The sequence below is a fragment of the Hirundo rustica genome, chromosome 3 (assembly GCF_015227805.2).
Source record: "Hirundo rustica isolate bHirRus1 chromosome 3, bHirRus1.pri.v3, whole genome shotgun sequence".
Classification (NCBI taxonomy): Eukaryota; Metazoa; Chordata; class Aves; order Passeriformes; family Hirundinidae; genus Hirundo; species Hirundo rustica.
Window position 1 is genome coordinate 44,111,414 of NC_053452.1, and position 14,296 is coordinate 44,125,709.

The 14,296-nt window shown below is 39.4% G+C and overlaps 1 protein-coding gene across 5 annotated transcripts in view; it reads left to right on the top strand.

Moving 5' to 3' along the window:
- Nucleotides 1-14,296, top strand: part of DISC1 (DISC1 scaffold protein) — a 174,471-nt gene that overhangs the window by 38,811 nt on the left and 121,364 nt on the right. For all 5 annotated transcript variants that reach the window (XM_058419897.1, XM_058419898.1, XM_058419899.1 and 2 more), the window contains exons 4-5: nucleotides 7,018-7,168; nucleotides 10,380-10,509. In XM_058419897.1, coding sequence (XP_058275880.1) covers nucleotides 7,018-7,168; nucleotides 10,380-10,509 — 281 coding nt within the window. The remainder of the gene's footprint in view (nucleotides 1-7,017; nucleotides 7,169-10,379; nucleotides 10,510-14,296) is intronic.

The following is a 14,296-nucleotide window of genomic DNA, read 5'->3' on the forward strand; positions in this document are numbered from 1 at the left end:
ACAGATCTGAGTGACAGTCTGTCAGTCACGTTGCTGCTGTGAATGTTCTATGAAGTAGGTGCAATTGTCAAAATTTATGATAAAAGTCTGCCACGAGCTTTGCACTAGTGACTTTCTGGGGAGAAGTTTCTTTCTGGGGAGATAGATTTTCCAATGTTAACTGGAAGTGTAAACTGTAGGTGGAAATCTTGGTGCTGTGCTTTGGAGGAAGCATCTGTTAAAACATCTAAGAACGTCGCTTTTTGTTCAATGCTAAATGAATGCTCTTAATTTCAATATAAATTAGAGGAGGGAAATTAAATATCTGCCAATGTGTCAAGCTTCCTTTTGTAATAACAGCTAAAAAGTGTCCGTTGTATATTTTAAAGCTCTCACACTTCCCAACTCCGCTGCAACGCAGATTTTCAGTACGCCAAATTCTGAAATGTTATATATTTTAAGGAGGCAGCGGTTTCCTGGGTTGTAATTGGTATGAACTGATGGGTGGAAAATGCAGAGCTTGCAGGGAGGCAGAGAGCATGCTTGAGCTGTCCTCCCTCTTAAGAAATCTTGTAGACAGTGTTCTCCATTTCTTCTCTTGAAGGGACTATTTTGAGTAGCAGGTTTCCTTCCCTTTCCTCCCCTGCCTGATTTATGTATAGTGGTGTCTCATTGCTAGGAAAGGAGGAGGAATCTGAGGATAGGCAGCTGATGCTGACTGCAGCAGGGGGAGCTTGTGGCATGAAATGCTACATCAGGTCATTGCTGGGTATTTTGGTTACTCTGCTACCTCGAGTCTCTCAGGGAATGCAGGAGACATTCTCTTGTACTCTTCTGGTTGCTAGTCTTTTAACTTTAAACAGCACCAGAATTGGAGGCAAGCATCAATCAAGCATCTCAGCAGGAATTAGAAGGTTTGGCCATCTGTACTAAGAGTGAGAAATAACTGATGAATACACACAAACCAAGGAACTATGGAGTTGTAGCTCCTGCAGATTTTGGCCCTCCTACTTAGGGTGAATTTTGTGGTAGTAGCTTCTGATTCCAAAGGGTGTTCAGCAGACAGGAGTTTGGTTTGTTCCACTGTTCCTCAAGGTCGTCTTGATAATTCAGGAGCAGAGCTGGAGTGTGAAATTGCACAAAGCTTCCTTTTTGACTGGAATGGAAAAATTAAGTGGTAGGTAAATGGGATAATTGCATTTGCATTTTGCTCTACCTTTTTATAAGCTGAACATGAATGTTTGGCTGTGGTACCCAGGGGGTTATAGCCTTGTCTGGAAAGCTTTAGCCTCTGCTTACTGGCCTTCCCAGGAACTGCTTTTTCCACTGACTGCTGGAGGTATTTAATGGACCTCGGCCCAAATATAATTTTAGTTTAGATTAGGTGCATGAGCCTTTGGAAGGAATCTCCCAATTGTCCCATTTACTATGCTTTGCTTTACACTGTACAGCACTCATGGGGTACAGTGGGTTGGTTTTCTTTCAGGTGAGACAAAGTCTGAAAATGTGCTGTAGAGCTACCAGAGGGGTTCAACTAATCTCTCCTTCAGTCCATGGCATTACACTAAACCTATTTTGAAGTAGGATCTTCTGAAATGCAGATGTTGGGGCCTCAATAATGAACTGTTTTGCTCTGCAGATGATCTCCTTTTAATCCACATAGTCAGCAGGATCAACATAACCCTGCTTCTCCTGTTGCTTCAGTGGTGTCTGTCCCCAGCCCCATGTCTTCTTGGAGTCAGCCTTGCCCAGGGGTGCAGTTTGACTTTGCAGTGGCTTTATTTTGCTGTTTACCACATGCAGGGCTGAATGGAAGGTAGAAAAGGTTTTCTCTATACTGATGACCAGACAGCACATGGTAAGGGGCTACCTGTTTTACTATCCAAGAGTAATCTGAAGCTCTGTTTTATACGTATGAAGTGTCTTTATTTTCAACTGTGTATATTTTTGGTTCTGTTAAATGGTTAATTATTTTATCCTTAAGAGCAGATAGGTATTCCAGGTGCTTGTAATGCCTTCAGTTTTTATCACAGTATATGTCTTTATGTGTCATATTTGGATATTAATTGATTTGCATTTTCTCCTGCAAGTTATTTTGCAGGATGCCAGTGCTAGTAACTGGGCTGTAGACACTTTTCTTACTAGTCTGCTTTCCAGATGTGTTTCAGTCACATATTCAAGCTCCACATTAGACTCAAGTTACCAAATGGGCTATGTGTTTAAATAGTTCAGGATTTTTGTATTCTCTATTATAATGTATTTTGGAGACCAAAAGCATAGGTAGCCTGAGAAGAGAGAAGTTCCTGGTGTGTAGAAGGGAAGTATTTTAGCTGACAGACATTCAAGATTCAGGAACAGAAAGGAGGCGCTTAGCGCCCTGGTTCTTAGTCTCCTCTCTAAAGTCCTGTTACTGTGTGTGGTTTTGGATACAGGCTGCTAAAGGGGTCTTTGGCTCTGAATCTGTGACTTTGGTTCTTACAAAATACATAACTGTCTTTGGTGCTGAGCATACAAGACACTTCAGTCATCTTGGACCCTTAAAGGTTTAAAAAAGTGAATGGTGGGGAGATTATGTGTTTCTGGAAGTATCTAATGGGCAAGAAAAATATTTAAAGCTGCAGAGTGTGAGTTATGGTTATAAATCTTACACAAATCCTGTTTTGGGGCCTTCAGATTTAAGGGGGATTCAAGGGCAAAAGGGAAGATGTTGTTAGCTGAATTGTGGAGCAAGATCAAATTATATTCCCTAATCGAACTAGCTGAAGAAATGCTTTTTTAATGTCCAGCAGTTTGTAGAATAGCATGATTGATTATCTTCCCAATTACTAGCACAGACATAAATAAACATAAATATATGCAGTACATAGCAGATGAGGTTCTGTCCTTACTGAAATGATTTTCTTAAATGTTTTTTAAATGATGATAAATAGTTCTGATAAAGTGAACCTTTTCTTTGAATGAATAAAAGCAATACTAGAGTATGTAAAAAGTGGAGAGGTAGCCAAATGTTCTCACATGGTCAATTAGAAGTTATGGAAATTGCTTCCTTTACCTAAAGCTATTACAAAGCATGATCTTTGGGGGCACTACTGTTTTCTGACTGTTGCTTGTTTAATTGAGAACAGCAGTTAGTCAGCATCTTCCAGGCTTGTACTCTGGGTTGGCTTTAAAGTGAGAGGGGTGTCTGATGTACACAGGCAAAGGTGGATTGCACAGTAATGGATTGCAATGGAGAGTAATTTAAGAGTTAACTTTAACTGCTTGAAGTAGGGACATTGTCTAGAGTATTTGTAGGATTCTTCAAGGCAGCAAGCTGGCACCAGAATGTAGTGAAATAAAAGAGAATTAGGCATAATTTTAAATGCTTCTGTAAAACAGTATGTATTGATTACCTGAAATATTGTCATTTAAGAATTTCATCAAATGGGGGGGGTAGGTGTGTGCGTGCTTTTGACATGTAAAATGTCCATTAAGTAACTTATTTTGAAGTGAGGCATGGGATAGAGAGAGTATTAAGCCTTTCTTTGTGATGGAGATACCTGAGTGCATGTGGTTTCTTTTGGTGTCTCAGTCTATCAGTGAGTTCTTGGATTCTGAGAAGGTCTTTTCTCTGTTGGAATGAGTTGTTAAAACACTAAAATGAAAGTAAAAGAAAGCTGTGTCTGATGACTTAGCAATAGCAAAGGCCTTCTGTGTCTGCTTCTTGGCTGAAAAATCCTAGAAAATATGGTGGAAGAGATCACACAGAATATTCTGAGCTGGAAAAACAATCATCAAAGTCCAATTCCTGGTGCTGCACAGGACAGCCCAAAGAGTCACATGATGTGCCTGAGACCACTGCCCAAACACTTCTTGAATTCTGTCAGACCTGGTGCAATGACATCTTCCCTGGTGAGCCTGTTTCAGTGCCCAAACACCCTTTGGGTCCTTTTCCTAATATCCAGCCTGAACCTCCCCTGGCACAACCTCAGGCCATTCCCTCAGGTCCTGTCCCTGGTCACCAGAGAGGAGATATCAGTGCCTGCTCCTCCTTTTCCCCATATGAGGAAGCTGTAACTGCAGTGAGGTCTCCCCTCAGTCTCCTCCAGCCTGAACAGACCCAGTGCCCTCAGCCATTCCTCAAATGCCTTCCCCTCAAGGCCCTTCACCATCTTCACTGCCCTCCTTTGGACACTCTCTGACAGTTCAATGTCTTTGTTACATTGAGGCCCCAAAACTGCTCCCGGCGCTCGAGGTGAGGCCGCCCCAGCTCAGAGCAGAGGGGACAATCCCCTCCTTTGCCCGGCTGGCCATGCTGTCCCTGATGCCCCCCAGGGCAGGGCTGGCCCTCCCGGCTGCCAGGGTGCTGCTGGCTCATGTTCAACTTCCCATTGACAAGGACCCCCAGGTCCCTTTCCATTACAGTGCTTTCCAGCATCCCACTGCCCAGTCTGTCCATACATCCATGGATGGGTTACCCCATCCTAGGTGCAGAATTTGGCACTTCTGCTTGTCCAAACAAGAGAATGCATTTGGCTTTTCTGTTCCTGAGAGGTGTTTGTCTGACCTGAAAACTAACACTGTAGGAGAATTCCTGTCTAACCCTGGCAGTTAGATTTAGTGCTTCATTACATCGAATGTTTTTTTCATGTATCATTTGCTGCAGCTCAGGTTTGTTTCTGAGGACTCAAGTTCTAAGGGAACATTGTATTACTGCTTTCTTTGCAGCTTGCTGGCTTGTAGTAAGTAGTACTGGAAGTTACCTCAGTCTTTATCTCTGCTAGTCTGAGGAACCCTGCTTATTTCCCTCTTTCACATCCTCTTGGCTAGACTTCTGATAATTTCCATTACTTGTGCTTAATCCAGATTTCTCTTGAGCCACAGCACTAGAAGCTGGATTGAGATGAGCCTTATTTGCATGGTTCCCTGCTCTGCAGCTGGCACTGAGGCTTTTGGATCTCTACGTGCACTGACGATATCAGCCAGGTCAAACGGCAGGAATCTCCTTTCCAGGAGAGGATTCTAAAAGCTGAGTGCTGCAGTGTTCAGTTCACTAGTGCTGGAGTCTCTTAAGACATAACCCTCAAGTGTGATGCTGAAAAGATAAAAGGGTAAAAAATCATTTAGTGCAGAGAAGTAAGTGGATGTGAGCAGCCATATTACTTATAAGATGCCAGTGGAACAAATTATTTAGAAACTATTAGTAGGAACTAATTGAATACTGTGTAGATTGGAATATATAAAGCAGGATGCAGCCAAGGCTTAATGAGAGAGAGAGAGAAGGAATTGGCATGTGGATCCCCTCATCTGTTTTCCTTCCCAAAATAGCGGGTTTCTAGGGCCAGGAGGGGTAGGAGCAGAACGATGAAACAACTGGACACACAAACACAGTTAAGCATAATTATGTCGAAGAACAATGATGGTGTTGTTAAATGGCTATAGAGGGTTGCCACAACTCCCAGGAAGCCCAGTGGTGAATGGTGTGAGTAAAAGGAAGTGTTTCCATGTGGTTTGGCGTTGGTCATTGGTCACTAGCCAACCCTTTCAGCCCTTACTATTCTCTTTGTAACAGTGGTATTTTCGATGGCTGGGTTAGAAATGCCAAGTGACATATTAGCATGCAAGTGCTGATAGGTTTTTCTGGTCAAAATGTGGGGTTGGGAGTCTCAGCTCAAATTTCAGTTTCAGCGTGGTGATAGGGATAGGGTGAATCTACTTAGCTGTGACCCCTGAGAAATGCATCCCAGGTGTGGTTCGCTCGCAATACTTCTCAGGAATAATATACACATGGGTACATGTGGGCTAGGGTGCACATTTCAGCAAGGGTCTTCTGACTTTTTGCATGCCAATGACAACACAAAAGTGAATTCACCCTGGAACAGTGTGCTGGGACAGGGAAAAGATCTAGGCTTATTAGTAAGGTATCTGTCTTTATCCTACCCTGTTGGCACAGAAGCAGAATGCAGATCAATACTAATGATAGATTATTGTAAAAATGCATTGTTTTGCCAAACCAGCAAATGTAAGGAACTTCTTGTGTTAAAACCCCTCAGAGGATAAAGGAAACAAGCAATAAAAAGCATGCACAGATGGATGCTATGCTGATAGTAACATATTGTATTGAAAATGTTAAAAGGATTTCTAATCACACAAAATTGTATGCAGTGAGGCCATGCGCAAAGTACTGAACTGTAAAGGTTTTCCATTTGTGTGTTAGCTCCAAACTCTCTAATTTGACTAATGTATCATCAAAGGTGTTCTGTCTTGGATGGCAGGCTTGTTATCTGTTATGTATGTGATTTTGTTGGTATAGTAGCACAATAGAAGATACATGTACTGCATTAATAATTGGTAGTCAAATTGATGTTTCTTTGTTTTTTACACAGGGACAGAAAAAAAGTAAGTAACTTACACAGAGAAGTGGTTACTCTAGGAAATGTATAGGGTTGTGGTAGAATCAAAGCAGTCTCTTGGGGACTACTTTGATAGTAGTAAATCTTTTTTGTTTTGGATGATAAACTGAGAATTCAGTAGACCCTAGAATGTGATAATTGTTTAATTGCTGTAATTACACGTGCATTTTCTGCTGAGGTATACCACTATACCATGTGTGATTCTTCAGTTTTTGACCTAATAACAATACAAATTTTTTATAAGGTCAAAATTTAAATGTGTAACTGCTATCTAAGTTTTAAGACAAACTGAAGCAGCAAAGAGCAGCACTTTTCCTAGAATTTAATTCTCAGCTGTTACTCTAGGAAGAGCATGGATGATAACTTTGAGCCAATTCTTTGTGCTGGGAAGCCTGCAGTTTTGTTCTTGTCATAGAAAAACATAGCTTGGCATCTTGGTTATTTGCTGTTTTACATTGTAGTCTTGTTAATTTGTCCTTGAGCAGAACAGACCAATATATTTTATGAAAAGAAGGAGAAGACCCATCAGAGTGGTGGATTTTGTGTTTTGTTGAGAAACTGGGTTTTTTTTACCCCCAGGTAAAACAGGACCCTTTTGTCCCTGTTTAACTTTTTTTTTTTTTTTTCCCTCTAATTTAATTTCTAGCTGATAAATTTAGACGGAAACTGGAAGAACTGGAGAAGGAGAAAAATTCTTTAAAGTTTCAGCTTCCTTCAAGGCATCCCTCAGTTAGCAGTTTTTTGGATAGGTTTGTGACCCAAGTTCAGGCAACATTGTGCTGGGCTGCTGATCATTGGTAAGTTTGTTGATTAATTATTGTGTAAAACGATGGTTCTCCTTTTCTCAAAATACAGAAGCAGAACACAACTTATGAGTAATTATAATTAAGAGCTTAAATGATCATCTAATGTGTCCGTATAGAGCTTGTTTATGAAAGTTCCACCCTGCCCCCCGTGTTTTGGTTTTTTTTTCTTTGTATAATTCTTTCAGAATTCCCCTGAAAAACATTGATCATGATGATCTAGCAAATTAAATGGAACATTTCTCATTGATGTTGAGTGGGAATGGGATTGAATCCTTGACACGGCAGCTTGGGCATTCGACTGCAACGCTTCCCTGTGGAGTTAATGCTGATGCTCCCTTTCAGGCAATGGAAGGATATTTAAATAAAAAGTATAAAAAGTAAAAACCATGTTATTTTTTGATATGAATAGATCTTTGGGAGCCTCCTTTTATGTGCCACTTCTTAGATAGCAATATTGAGCTCAGCACTGTACACAGTCACAAGAATAAATTCTAAACCTTGTCTTGAATGGATAACTTCAAAGGTGGGAGGAATGAGAGATGTGTTGGACGGCCTGAGAGGGATTACCTAGGAAAAAAAATAGTCTCTATTCTTGGTCTGTCTTCTCCTGTGCTCCGAGTTACTGTTGTTAGAAGAGGATACTTTATTGGTATTGAAATTTATTCTCAAATGCAGTAGCACAAATGAAAGAGGAGAAGCATTTTGTTTTCTGGCAGCTTTTTAGTATAAAGGCTGCAGTGTGCTAGTCAATACCTTTGTGTGTAATTTTTGATAGACATGAAAATTAGATAAAATCAGTACAGATAATATGATTTTTTTTTTGTGAAATTGGAGAATCGGAAGGTATTTTTAGCCTCCATTTATAGCATCTAGTAATAAGGGAGGTATAAAAGAAGCTGCATTCCTTCAGAGCTGTTTCCTTCTACCTTTTGAGGCTCTAAGGCTCTAAAGAGGCTGTTTTACCACTCCTTAATGATTAGGATTAAGATGTGTTTGGCCTATGCATTAATTTGTAATAATGATTTTAGCATTAGAGGTAGCATTGTCTTCTTTGTCATAGAAACTGAGTCACTAAAGGATCCCCCAGATACAGTTTGCTTATTTTCATCCTATTTATATTTATGTATAATGTATATATAATGCTTTTATATATAAAATAGATGTTATAATGTATTTATGAAAGTGTTCCTATTCTTTGGATGATTAGATCTGTAACTCTTCTCTTTGCACAGGTCTGAGCAGTGTCATTCTTCAGGGTTGGATGAATATCCTCTTCCCCTTTCTGTCTTCTGCACGCTCCTTTCTTTGAGCTTAAGTTTGATTACTGTTGTTGTGACACCTTTTTATTTACTAGCTTAATTCTTGTAGCCTTTTACACTGCTTTGTCTGTGGTCTGACTCATTGATACAGCAAATGTACCTTTTGTCTTCTGTACAGGAGTTTACCTCCTTTCTGTTCCAGCAGTATTTTTAGATCAGACAGTGGAAAACACAAGAAGACCTGGAAAATTAAAAAGATGATCAGAGTAGCCTCAGAAGACCAGATCATTGCAATTTTACTGTAGTTAAGTCAATCTCATATTTTTGCAAGAAAAGTGTGTATCGAAGCTTATTTAAGTTATGAAATTCATGCCCCAGTTTTGTTTTACTTGATTAAATTATGAGATAAGTTTTTAAGTGAATGCATTTGATGTTGACACGGGATACTGGGGGCATGTGATGAGAGTCAGATTTGGTTATGTTGAGCTTAGGAACAGCAAATGCTGTGATTGTGCAATCAGTCAGGTTTGGAGAGATCAGAGAGATCTTGTTTGTCTTCCAGCAGTACCAAGTAGACAGATAGACATGGAATTTCCAAGAAGTTCTGAAAATAAACTATGTTTATAATGGAATCTTTTAATAAATTTTGATCATCCACTGGGATATTTATTACGTACCTCTGTAGGAATGATGCAGCTCCAGCTTGAAGGAGGCTTCAGAGCTGCCTGGAAGTGTGGTTGGTTGGAGCCACAGGAACCTGTAATGATTGAAAGGCACAGTGGTGGCCTAGCACCTCATAATAGGGATGTCTCTTTGGTGTGCGCTGCTAATACAGAAATGCAGTTACACTGTCATTATGTGTAACTTGTTTAGTGATACCTATGTTAGTGCTGAGGCTTTATTTTGCTTTTTCAGCACATTCTGCAGCCCACAGAGAGGGAGTAAAGCATGTGTGTCTTTTGATGGTCCTGCAGAATAGATGAAAACCTCTTGTTCTACACACTTGTTAAACACCTGTGCATGGAGATCGTAATTGCGTGATTAATCATGCTTAAACCAGACTTATGATGCATGCTTTATATGTGGCATGGATGTATTTGCTTTGCAAGATTACAGTGGAAAATCATGCCTCAAAGCACTTTGTTTGAGACACAGTATTTTTTAAGGAAGATACTGAAATGAATCCGTACTCTTTATGTGAAGATGCATGTACTTGTCTCTAGAGATGGACACAGAAACGCAATTGCCCTTCGCAAGTGCACGTGCCCTTAGGAGGGACCATGGAAGGCAAAACGGATTTGCATTGTTTGCAGGTGCATTTTGAGAGGCAGATTATGGAATTGATGCTTCACATAATGTGCTGATTACTTTGGAGTCCAGTCATGCAAAGATTTACAACTGAGGGGTGTACAGATGACTGGGAGGAAGCCCACTGATTGTGATTTTGAAAGAACTCTCAATGCAAGAGAGAAGTAAAATTTGGCATTGTGGAGCAAACACTCCAGATGATCTCTAATGTAGTCTCCAAAAGCTGACAGAAGCTGCAAAAATGGCTTTGGCAAGTTTCTAAACTTCTGTCTAAGAGATTTTCTCTGTATTGATAGAAACTACATGCCTTAGTTTTGTCTCTTTCAAGGCAGTGATGGATAAATTTCTGAAATATGATAAAGCTGGGGGAAGCCTGAAGCTATACAAGCTTTCCATTTTCTTTCTTCATGGTGTTGTAAAAACAGTGTAAATGTTTGAGATAATAAAGGAAGATATGCCAAGGGGAAAAAAAATCTCATGTTCTCTAACTGTATATGTTTGAAATGTAATCATTCTGGTGGTAGAGTGTTATGACTCTAAAGGCAGCATATAGCATTCTGATCTGTTTAATCCTTGAGACACTGAAACTCATGAAAACCACTAATTTTTAGCTTTTGTCGTGCTTTTTTTCAAAGGGTTAGACATGAAGAAAATGGTCTTTGCCATGAAAAAGAGCACAGACTTCAGAGATCAACTTCTCAGGAGAGGACACAGGTTTCGACCACAAAACGAAACCAGCTTTTTCAGGAAAAGAAACGGTTACAGGTAACAGGACTGCAAAGTTGTGTATAAGAACCAGTGCTGTGTGGGGAAAACCTTGTAAGCTGTCACACAGAGTTAAATAAATTTATTGTAATAGCGACTTTGCTTCTGTGTAGTAATTAGAGCCTTGGCTGGAGTCCAGTCGATAATCTAAGTGATGATTGGAGATGGCAGCCACAGGAGTTGTGTTAATCTCATTACAGAAACGCAGAGCTGGAAGGTTTGGTGGCTTGTGTGCATGCTTAAACTTTCCTCATTATCTTTTTAAGCGTGCTCTTTGTTGTAATTTGATGTTTTAATATTACACTGATCTTCAGAAGTTTTTATTTGAAGACAAAAAGTTTTCATCCGTTTCTGGTTAGAATTTACTATAAATACGTGATTTGACAGCTTTTGTTCCTGAAAGATGATTGATGCTTTTCATAAGGATGAAGGAATCATCACGGAGCAGCCAGCATTTGCTAACAATAGCTTTACAATGACACATGATGTCACAATGTGATAGTTTGGCAAATGGAACGCTTCAAGATGGCATTAGTCCAATTTTAAGTCTGCAAGCATTTTAAGCAAAATGTAGCTCTTTCTTTTCACCATCCTTCAAAAATCTGAATGTACTGTCTAGTTATGTGTCTTTTAAACCTTGGTGATCACACTCAGTGATGTGGCACCTTAGAGAGCTAATAGACCTAGTTTTCTTTTTTTTTCTCTGGTCTTGTCTTGAAATCTTTTTGTGGTATTTTCATTCCTTTGGTGGATCCAGTAGTATAATAGTCTCTGCCTGTGTACACACATAAACTTATTCATAGAAATTTATAAAGGAAACTGACAAAGAAATAAAGAAAATCATCTTATGTGGTCATGGAAAAATTGTACTTAGGTGAAGAAATGTCTCTTTTATCCTACTCAATACCTTTATATTTTTTAGGTTTATTTCATCAACAAGGAGACAGTGTAGTTAAGCATTATCAGAATGCAGATTTTTTTTTTTTTTTTTTTAATGTAGGCATCTAAGAGCCACCTCAAAATATTGAACTGAAAAGTGCTGTACTTAGGACTCCACGACAGCTAATTTTTACACTTGCTCAAGCTGAATCTTTATACTAGGGAAGAATTAACTATACCATTATACAGGCATGCTATTTATTAGCATTTTATCAAAATTACCAGGAATTCAAGGTTCTGGGGAAGGCTGATCTGTGGTGATTGTTTGCACCCAGGAACCCCTAAAGATTGCTCCTGCCCAAAATCTTGCATGATCAGAAGTAATTTTTTTTTTTTTTTTTTTTTTTTTTTTTTTTTTTTTTTAAATTTTCCTCAGCCCCACTTTACTTTTTCTTCCAACCTCTCTCCTGTTGGTTCTGCAGTGGTCTTCAGGGATTTGAAAACTTGTGGCAGTATCTATCATTTATGTATTAATGTTTCTGCTGCAATCTCTACTTCATGGAGACCATCAGTCCATAAGTGAAGTTGGAGGCATACAGTCAGTACTGATTAGCTGTTATGTTGGAAATCCCAATTTAAACTCAAATCTGCAAAGTAAAACTCCAGCTTATGTTTAGTGAGACAAATATCATCTGCTGCTCAATGCTGAGACTTTTGGCCTTTTTTATCTATCCCTGGAGGCTGACCAAGAGCACACTAAAGGCTTCTTTGCATTTCTGGAAAAGAATGTGGGAGAATTCCAGTTTGCTGATTGAAATTTCCATGCTCCCAGGAATGCCTGTGAAATATTCCTGAGCAGAGCAGCTTTCTTTCTGTGAATGCAGATTGTGTGCTTCTGGTATCTATTTATGTTGTACATTTCAATCCTGAAAGTGTGATTGTGAAACCAGATTCCGTTCATCCTCCTTTCTGTTCCCGTGTAGGTTGCTTATTGCAGTGATTGCAATTACTACATTTTCACAGAATATGGAGGTCTCTGTATTAAGTAGGCCCTATTAAGATTTTTGGCAGTATTCCCGAGCCAGTAACACAGAGACAGAATTGTCCTTTGTGCACACTAAAAGCCTAATTTGAGACTGAAAGAAACAAAACTGTTGTTTTTGGTCTGCTGACCTTTCTGTCCTTGACAAATGCCTGTGATTGAAACATGGGCCACACCATTCTCTTCTTACTATATCTTAAAACCAAAGAAGGAGGAAAATAATTAATGAATCTAGTGTGCAGAACTTGAAATTTTGGAGCTAGTCAACCCTCGAATATGCCAGGACCATTTATTCTTGTTCTAAGTGATACTTGAGAAGCTGGTTACAGTGCAGCAAACCTGAAAGTATGTTTTTTAACAAAATTAGTGAACTAAGCTTCATGTAAATTGCATTGAAAACATTAAAATAATGTTAAGGTTATGAAATGAAGCTCTAAAAGAGCAAAGAAATGCTGAAGTCTGTTATCTGTACCTAGTACATATGTTTTACAAGAGTCTGTAGTATAGAAGTAAGCCTTTGTTTCCCCCTAGATCTCTACCTCGTACATAGCTGAAGTGTCTGTTCAGATATTCAGAATACTATTTTATCTTCATTACTCAGTATTTGACCCCAGAACCCTTTTACTGTGTGCCACTCAAACCTTCTTTTGAATACAATTTGTTAATTTGTGAGTGGGCTCTTTTTACAGTATTAATCAACATGGCATCTTAGTGATTCAAACTTAATTTTATCTCTGTAACACCATTTTGGGTGTTACTGCCATTTGCTCAGATTCAGAATGGAGAAGTGAATTGCCATAAAAAGCCATATGGTTGTTTCTAATGACAGTTTTGGCTTTTTGTTTCTCATTTATATTTTTAGTTTGACTGAATGTGATCAGACTTGGAAATTGAGCTTTGATTTCTTTTGAGAGCCTATAGGTGGCATGTCAGAAGTCTCTTGCAGGTTGTATGGAAAATGATTAACATACCACATGGTCTATGGCCATGTGTGGAGACAATAGTTTAAATGGCTTGCAAAATTTCACAGAGTCAGTAAGAAATGAAGGAATAGAATGAAATTCTCCAGTATGACCTTCACCTAGTTTGATGACAGCTTTAACTCAGCAACCCAGATTCCATCAAGAACTGCTTCCTTGGGTGCAAGCTGTCCGTTGGGTTTTCAAGGAAACACCTGTGCAAGGATGATGTACAAATTCATGAAGTTGTTTTGTTTTTTTGGTTTTTTTTTTTTTTTAATTTTTGGCCTCCTCACTTCAGGAAGGACCTAGAGGTACTTGAGAATGCCCAGAGGAGGGCAGTGAAACTGATGAAGGGTCCAGAGCACAAGTCTGAGGAGGAGCAGCTGAAAGAGCTGGGAGTGTTTAGCCTGGAGAAAAGGAGACTTAGGGGTAACCTTATCAGTCTCTCCCTGAAAGGAGGTTGTAGCCAGGTTGGTCTCTTCTCCTAGGTAACAAGTGACAGGACTAGAGGAAATGGCCTCAAGCTATACCAGGGGAGACTAAGAGTGGACATGAGGAAAAAATTTCTCACTGAAAGGGTGATCAGGCTTTGGAGCAGGCAGTCCAGGGAGGTGGTGGAGTCACCATCCCTGGAAAAGGTCAAGAAATGACTTAATGCTGCAGTTTAGTTGACAAGGTGCTGTTCGATGGACAGTTGGATGCAGTGGTCTTGGAACTCTTTTCCAGCATTAATGATTCTACAATTCTATGATTCTAAAAATTCTATTTTGCTCTTGCAAGGAACATCAGTATCATAATGCACACACTTTGAACTTCTAGAAAAGTGAGTGCAACTGAGGTTGAAATTCTGTGCATTTTAAGTCAAATGAAGGATTTTGTGCTTTTTGTTAAAATGAAATGTTAA